The sequence below is a fragment of the Procambarus clarkii genome, chromosome 13 (genome assembly GCF_040958095.1).
Source record: "Procambarus clarkii isolate CNS0578487 chromosome 13, FALCON_Pclarkii_2.0, whole genome shotgun sequence".
Taxonomy (NCBI): Eukaryota; Metazoa; Arthropoda; class Malacostraca; order Decapoda; family Cambaridae; genus Procambarus; species Procambarus clarkii.
The window spans coordinates 6,865,968-6,874,948 of NC_091162.1; the positions used below are offsets into that span (position 1 = coordinate 6,865,968).

Consider the following 8,981-nt stretch of genomic DNA (forward strand, 5'->3'; position numbering starts at 1 on the left):
ATAGGTTGTCAGCATTGATCTCGTTATGCTGATCAGTATAATATCCTCTGCTGATGCTGTAGCATACTCCCACTGTCAGTATGCTGTCATATTCAGCCAGTATGATGCTTCAAGCAGCTATGAGGACCTCATGAGTGATCCTCATAACCTGTCAGGTGTGAGGGAGACAGCCCTGTGAGTCACCCACACCTCACAGAGCCCTGTGAGTCAACCACACCTCACAGAGCCCTGTGAGTCACCCACACCTCACAGAGCCCTGTGAGTCAACCACATCTCACAGAGCCCTGTGAGTCACCCACACCTCCCAGAGCCCTGTGAGTCACCCCACACCTCACAGAGCCCTGTGAGTCACCCCACACCTCACAGAGCCCTGTGAGTCAACCACACCTCACAGAGCCCTGTCAGTCACCCACACCTCCCAGAGCCCTGTGAGTCACCCACACCTCACAGAGCCCTGTGAGTCACCCACACCTCACAGAACTAAGAGAACGGGAGACATTCCAATAGACGGCAAGGAAGAAATCCCAACAGACAGAGAGACAGGCAGAGAGACAGACAGACAGAGAGAGAGTTAGTCCCGCCCGCATTAAACAGTTGACCTCTGACCTGACCTCGCCCGCTCTACGCTTCGCCTCCCTCGTATGCAACAACCCTTGCAATTTCTAGCTAAAAAAAAGTTATTTCGATCAAATTTGAAAGCGAGAAGCAATGTGGATGGTCCCTAGTTGATGTGGATGGTCCCTAGTTGATGTGGATGGTCCCTAGTTGATGTGGATGGTCCCTAGTTGATGTGGATGGTCCCTAGTTGATGTGGATGGTCCCTAGTTAATGTGGATGGTCCCCTAGCTGATGTGGATGGTCCCTAGTTGATGTGGATGGTCCCTAGTTGATGTGGATGGTCCCTAGTTAATGTGGATGGTCCCCTAGCTGATGTGGATGGTCCCTAGTTGATGTGGATGGTCCCTAGTTAATGTGGATGGTCCCCTAGTTGATGTGGATGGTCCCTAGTTGATGTGGATGGTCCCTAGTTGATGTGGATGGTCCCTAGTTGATGTGGATGGTCCCTAGTTAATGTGGATGGTCCCCTAGCTGATGTGGATGGTCCCTAGTTGATGTGGATGGTCCCTAGTTGATGTGGATGGTCCCTAGTTGATGTGGATGGTCCCTAGTTGATGTGGATGGTCCCTAGTTGATGTGGATGGTCCCTAGTTGATGTGGATGGTCCCTAGTTGATGTGGATGGTCCCCTAGCTGATGTGGATGGTCTCCTAGCTGATGTGTATGGTCCCTAGTTGATGTGGATGGTCCATAGTTGATGTGGATGGTCCCTAGTTGATGTGGATGGTTCCTAGTTGATGTGGATGGTCCCTAGATGATGTGGATGGTCCCCTAGTTGATGTGGATGATTCCTAGTTGATGTGGATGGTCCCAAGTTGATGTGGATGGTCCCTAGTTGATGTGGATGGTCCCTAGTTGATGTGGATTGTCCCTAGTTGATGTGGATGGTCTCTAGTTGATGTGGATGGTCTCTAGTTGATGTGGATGGTCCCTAGTTGATGTGGATGGTCCCTAGTTAATGTGGATGGTCCCCTAGTTGATGTGGATGGTCCCTAGTTGATGTGGATGGTCCCTAGTTGATGTGGATGGTCCCTAGTTGATGTGGATGGTCCCTAGTTAATGTGGATGGTCCCCTAGCTGATGTGGATGGTCCCTAGTTGATGTGGATGGTCCCTAGTTGATGTGGATGGTCCCTAGTTGATGTGGATGGTCCCTAGTTGATGTGGATGGTCCCTAGTTGATGTGGATGGTCCCTAGTTGATGTGGATGGTCCCTAGTTGATGTGGATGGTCCCCTAGCTGATGTGGATGGTCTCCTAGCTGATGTGTATGGTCCCTAGTTGATGTGGATGGTCCATAGTTGATGTGGATGGTCCCTAGTTGATGTGGATGGTTCCTAGTTGATGTGGATGGTCCCTAGATGATGTGGATGGTCCCCTAGTTGATGTGGATGATTCCTAGTTGATGTGGATGGTCCCAAGTTGATGTGGATGGTCCCTAGTTGATGTGGATGGTCCCTAGTTGATGTGGATTGTCCCTAGTTGATGTGGATGGTCCCCTAGCTGATGTGGATGGTCTCTAGTTGATGTGGATGGTCTCTAGTTGATGTGGATGGTCTCTAGTTGATGTGGATGGTCCCTAGTTGATGTGTATGGTCCCTAGTTGATGTGGATGGTCCCTAGTTGATGTGGATGGTCTTTAGTTGATGTTGTTGGACCCTAGTTGATGTGGATGGTCTCTAGTTGATGTGGATGGTTCCTAGCTGATGTGGATGGTCTCTAGTTGATGTGGATGGTCCCTAGCTGATGTGGATGGTCCCTAGTTGATGTGGATGGTCCCTAGTTGATGTGGATTGTCCCTAGTTGATGTGGATGGTCCCTAGTTGATGTGGATGGTCCCTAGATGATGTGGATGGTCCCCTAGCTGATGTGGATGGTCCCTAGTTGATGTGGATGGTCCCTAGTTGATGTGGATGGTCTCTAATTGATGTGGATGGTCCCCTAGTTGATGTGGATGATTCCTAGTTGATGTGGATGGTCCCTAGCTGATGTGGATGGTCCCTAGTTGATGTGGATGGTCCCTAGTTGATGTGGATGGTCCCTAGCTGATGTGGATGGTCTCCTAGCTGATGTAGATGGTCTCCTAGCTGATGTGGATGGTCTCCTAGTTGATGTAGATGGTATCCTAGTTGATGTGGATGGTCCCTAGTTGATGTGGATGGTCCCTAGTTGATGTGGATGGTCCCTAGTTGATGTGGATGGTCCCTAGTTGATGTGGATGGGATCCAGGAATCACAGCATCTCCATAACCCCGGACAACATGGTTTCAGAACAGGGCGCTCTTGCCTGTCGCAGTTGCTGGACCACTATGATATGGCATTAGATGCTATGGAAGACAAACAAAACGCTGATGTAATTTACACAGATATCGCAAAAGCTTTTGATAAATGTGACCATGGTGTTATTGCACATAAAATGCGTTCAAAAGGAATTACCGGAAAAATAGGCAGATGGATCTACAATTTCCTGACCAACAGAACCCAATGTGTAATAGTCAACAAAATAAAATCCAGCCCATCAACCGTGAAGAGCTCAGTCCCCCAGGGTACTGTGCTTGCTCCAGTACTTTTTCTCATCCTCATATCGGACATAGACAAGAACACAACCTATAGCACTGTATCATCCTTTGCAGATGACACTAGGATCTTCATGAGAGTTGGCAACATAGAGGACACGGCGAACCTCCAGTCAGATGTAGATCAGGTCTTTCTATGGGCTACAGAAAATAATATGGTGTTTAACGAAGATAAGTTCCAGCTCATGCGCTATGGAAAAAATGAAAATATAAAAACGGAAACCACGTACAAAACTCAGGCAAATCATAACATAGAACGAAAAGGCAATGTAAAGGATCTGGGTGTACTCATGTCGGAAGACCTTACCTTTAAAGAACACAATAAAGTAGCCGTCACAACTGCAAGAAAAATGACAGGTTGGATAACAAGAACTTTTCACACTAGAGATGCTATACCGATGATGATACTTTTCAAAACGCTTGTGCTCTCTAGAGTGGAGTACTGCTGCACAATGACAGCCCCTTTCAAAGCTGGAGAAATTACTGACCTGGAGAGCGTGCAGAGATCCTTTACTGCTAGAATCCACTCAGTAAAACATCTAAACTATTGGGACCGACTAAAGAGCCTAAATCTGTACTCCCTTGAGCGCAGGCGGGAGAGATACATAATAATTTACACGTGGAAGATAATTGAGGGGCTGGTCCCAAACCTGCACACAGAAATAACACCACATGAGACCAGAAGACATGGCAGGATGTGCAGAATACCCCCGTTGAAAAGCAGAGGTGCAACAGGTACTCTGAGAGAGAACTCTATCAACATCAGAGCCCCACGTACTATTTGTAGTACATGGGTGAAGCATTTACAGCGTTGTGGTTCGAACACAAGTCGTCAGTGAAGCACTTGTTCCGGAAGTGTTCGAACGTCAGCAGTTGTGAGTCGTGTGTAAACCGTTTTTCATTCATAAACAGCTGGGGGGTTGGCGGGTGGATGGAATGGTCTTTGGGTCTTTGGAGGACGGGGTGTGTTGTGTTATCACAGCCCGTCCTCCAAACAAAGACCCAAAGACCATTCCATGCACCCGGCAACCTTCCCAGCTGTTTATGAATGAAAAGCGGTTTACACACGACTCACAACTGCTGACGTTCGAACACTTCCGGAACAAGTGCTTCACTGACGACTTGTGTTCGAACCACAACGCTGTAAATGCTTCACCCACGTACTACAAATACAAATAATCGCCAACAGAACCTAAACACCTAACCTAACCTATGCCTATATATGCACAATATGCTAATATATTATAATATTAATTTATATTTAAGAAAATTCCCGTTTTGAATGAACAGCATGTTAAAATTGATGAATATGTCTGTGGGGTCGACCGCTGGATGGAATGGACTTGAGTCGAGGACGGGTTGGGAGGTATATGCCTTCTGTGACGTGTAGTTTAGGCAGTACATGCAGTAACGATGTCGACCATAGTACATATGTTGACATAAAGGGCAATTGAAAATTAGAACTCGCTACCACTGAATTTAGAAATTTTTTAAAAGTTTGTGTTCTGATGCTGCAAAGAAAAGTTAACCTAACCTTCCTAGACCTAATATATGCTCTCTGGGGCCTACTATAGTACATATATGTGATATACTAAGCCTAGGAATATTTAAGTTTGGTTTTAGCTATATTTGTTACTGACTTTATAAAGTGAATAGTTCTAAATTCTACTGTCTGATTGTCCATTACGTCTATGTAACGATGGTTCAAGTAGTTACTCTGAGTACTATCTGAACAGGAGGATTGGCTTGTTCCTGTTGATCACATTTGATAAGATATCTCTGCATGGGCACATTTAATAAGATATCACTCCATGGGCACATTTGATAAGATATCACTCCATGGGCACATTTGATAAGATATCACTCCATGGGCACATTTAATAAGATATCACTCCATGGGCACATTTAATAAGATATCACTCCATGGGCACATTTGATAAGATATCACTCCATGGGCACATTTGATAAGATATCACTCCATGGTCACATTTAATAAGATATCACTCCATGGGCACATTTAATAAGATATCACTCCATGGGCACATTTAATAAGATATCACTCCATGGGCACATTTAATAAGATATCACTCCATGGGCACATTTGATAAGATATCACTCCATGATCACATTTGATAAGATATCTCTGCATGGGCACATTTGATAAGATATCACTCCATGATCACATTTGATAAGATATCTCTGCATGGGCACATTTGATAAGATATCACTCCATGGGCACATTTGATAAGATATCACTCCATGATCACATTTGATAAGATATCACTCCATGATCACATGTGATAATATATCACTCCATGATCACATGTGATAAGATATCACTTCATGGTCCCACTTTAAAATGCCTCTGTTAAGTCTGAGTACACAACAATAGTAATTTTATTTGTGTTCTAAGGCATCGATGATCTTGTCATAGCGATTGGGCATTTTGGGAAAAGCAGGTTATCTTTCCGCTCTAAATTCATGTTGATTGTATAATGAAGTATATTTTCGTACATCGAATTGTAGACGTTCTTATACACTCTTTTATTAATTAATATAAAAGTTAATTATGTGTGATGTTAGTGTAATTAACTAGTTGTGTTTGTAGGGGGTTGAGCTCTGGCTCCTTGGTCCCGCCTCTAGTTGTGTTTGTAGGGGGTTGAGCTCTGGCTCCTTGGTCCCGCCTCTAGTTGTGTTTGTAGGGGGTTGAGCTCTGGCTCCTTGGTCCCGCCTCTAGTTGTGTTTGTAGGGGGTTGAGCTCTGGCTCCTTGGTCCCGCCTCTAGTTGTGTTTGTAGGGGGTTGAGCTCTGGCTCCTTGGTCCCGCCTCTAGTTGTGTTTGTAGGGGGTTGAGCTCTGGCTCCTTGGTCCCGCCTCTAGTTGTGTTTGTAGGGGGTTGAGCTCTGGCTCCTTGGTCCCGCCTCTAGTTGTGTTTGTAGGGGGTTGAGCTCTGGCTCCTTGGTCCCGCCTCTAGTTGTGTTTGTAGGGGGTTGAGCTCTGGCTCCTTGGTCCCGCCTCTCGGTTGATATATTCTGGGTATATTTTGATCTCTTGTATAGCTTTCTGTTCCAATTACATTTCTTCAGTTTGGTTATATTGCTTCATCATCCGTATTATATTATATATTTTTTTGAGATATTTCTGTCTGCTTAAGCGCTTTCGTTATTTTTTTGTAGTGTGTCTGTGTTTTCTTCTGCTGTAGTGTGTCTGTGTTCTCTATCTAAACTTGTACTCTTTCTGAACTCTCACAAGTGAGCACCCTCACGCAGACCTTGAGTACTTAAGCAAGTACTTAAGATACTCTCTGCGTAGAAGTGTTGTTACTTAAGACTGTTGATGTTAGCAAGTTCTATATACATTTTAATTAATTGATTTATATATATACAAGAGTTTTTACACTCTTGTTGACCAGACCAAACACTAGAAGGTGAAGGGACGACGACGTTTCGGTCCGTCCTGGACCATTCTCAAGTCTATTGAGTTTTTTTACAGTCTTGTACAGCCATTAGTACGCGTAGCATTTCGGGCCAGGTAGTTAACCCCAATTTTCCCTGGAATACGACCCGCCAAATCGTTTAACAACCAGGTGCCTATTTTACTGTTGGAGGGGAACAGAGGGGGGCAGTTAATGATTGGCGCCCAGTCAATCCTCTGGTTTGTAAAATTAGATATGTTGAATAGTCCTCCCGCTTGTTACTGCTTTAGCAGCTGTTACGGCTGTTAGTCTGAAGCACCTCGTGTTAGTTTGAACTTAACTCATGTTAGTTTGAACTTAACTTATGTTAGTTTGAACTTAACTTATGTTAGTTTGAACTTAACTTATGTTAGTTTGAACTTAACTCATGTTAGTTCGAACTTAACTTATGTTAGTTTGAACTTAACTTATGTTAGTTTGAACTTAACTTATGTTAGTTTGAACTTATGTTAGTTTGAAGCACCTCATGTTAGTTTGAACTTAACTCATGTTAGTTTGAACTTAACTTATGTTAGTTTGAACTTAACTGATGTTAGTTTGAACTTAACTTATGTTAGTTTGAACTTAACTTATGTTAGTTTGAACTTAACTCACGTTAGTTTGAACTTAACTTATGCTAGTTTGAACGTAACTTATGTTAGTTTGAACTTAACTTATGTTAGTTTGAACTTAATTCATGTTAGTTTGAACTTAATTCATGTTAGTTTGAACTTAATTCATGTTAGTTTGAACTTGACTTATGTTAGTTTGAACTTAACTCATGTTAGTTTGAACTTAACTTATGTTAGTTTGATCTTCAATGAGTTCACTGAATCCTTTAATCCCATTAATCCCACTTTAATCCCACTGAACTAATTACTCCCAATTAGGCCTTACGGTAGGCTAACACAATTATCAGAGGAAAGCGCTAAGCCATTACGACTATATAGCACTTGGATAAGGATTTAAGATGAGTCGGAGGGAAGGATATGGTGCCCAACCACTTAAGCAAACCGGAGCTGAACGCCGACCAGCGTGAACGAGACCCCTCGCTCCATACCGTCTACCCCAAGTGGTTGGGTGATTTACTCGAGTGGTGTCGGGTTGAATCACCTTGTAACAGCCTAACCAGTCAATTAAGTTAATTTCCTGTTATACTGTTATTGTTTGATGTTCTTCATCTTGAACTGAGTAGACTGATGTCTTCAAGAATGATAATATTTGTTATTTGGTTATATAAATCTGGTAAATTTATCAATTTATTAACAATTTATCAAAACACATCTATTGTGTTAATCTGTTTGTCTATTCCGGTTTGTAAATTAGGATAATAATTAGGTTTATGTTCTCTATTTTGAGTTCAGGTATCTCTATCACCTCATTTGTAGAGCTTAAAGGCTCTATGCATGCAAGTTCCTCTTTTATATAGAGTCCTATTCCTCTATTTGGTCTATTTACTCTATCACATCTATATAAATTATATTTTGGGATCTAAATTTCTATATCAGTTATATTTTGGGATCCAGATTTCTATAACAATTATTTTTTTGGATCCTGATTTCTATATCAATTATATTTTGGGATCCAGATTTCTATATCAATTATATTTTGGGATCCAGATTTCTATATCAATTATATTTTGGGATCCTGATTTCTATATCAATTATATTTTGGGATCCAGATTTCTATATCAATTATTTTTTTGGATCCTGATTTCTATATCAATTATATTTTGGGATCCAGATTTCTATGTCAATTATATTTTAGGATCTAAATTTCTATGTCAATTATATTTTGGGAACCAGACTTCGCTATTCATGTAATTTCTCGAATGGACTGATGCAAATGTTCCAAATTTTTAATTAGATTTTTATTAAGAAACAGATTATAAACATCACTGAATTTCTCTATTTTGACTCACAAGGCCTTGTTCGCTAGGCCTTAATGAGTCAACAAGGTGGTTGAAGAGATAATGACCAAACTACTCATCATAAGATGATGATTTGAACACGTTTCGGTCCGTCCACGACCATTGTCAGGTTATACACCTATACAGGTTGTATAGGAGTGTTGTATATATTGTATATATCCCCCCCCCCTTGTCCCCGGCACGGCCCGGGGAAGCTGTCGGTCTGTCCAGCAGTCTTCATACTTTAGTATTAGTCCTGTCATACAACATACACCATCATACAACACCTTATGCATATCACCATATAACATATGACATACATACACCATACATACACCATACATGTGTTGTATCTCATGACATATACACACCATACATGACATACATCATACATGAGATACATACACTATAATGAACGAATAAGTATACT

At 42.2% G+C, this 8,981-nt stretch overlaps 1 protein-coding gene across 1 annotated transcript in view; it reads left to right on the forward strand.

The window, feature by feature from the left end:
* The first annotated feature begins 25 nt into the window (after window positions 1–25).
* Window positions 26–8,981, forward strand: part of LOC138364556 (protein AHNAK2-like) — a 45,809-nt gene continuing 36,853 nt past the window's right edge. The window contains exon 1 of the mRNA XM_069324214.1: window positions 26–174. Within this exon, the coding sequence (XP_069180315.1) occupies window positions 26–174 (149 nt within the window). The remainder of the gene's footprint in view (window positions 175–8,981) is intronic.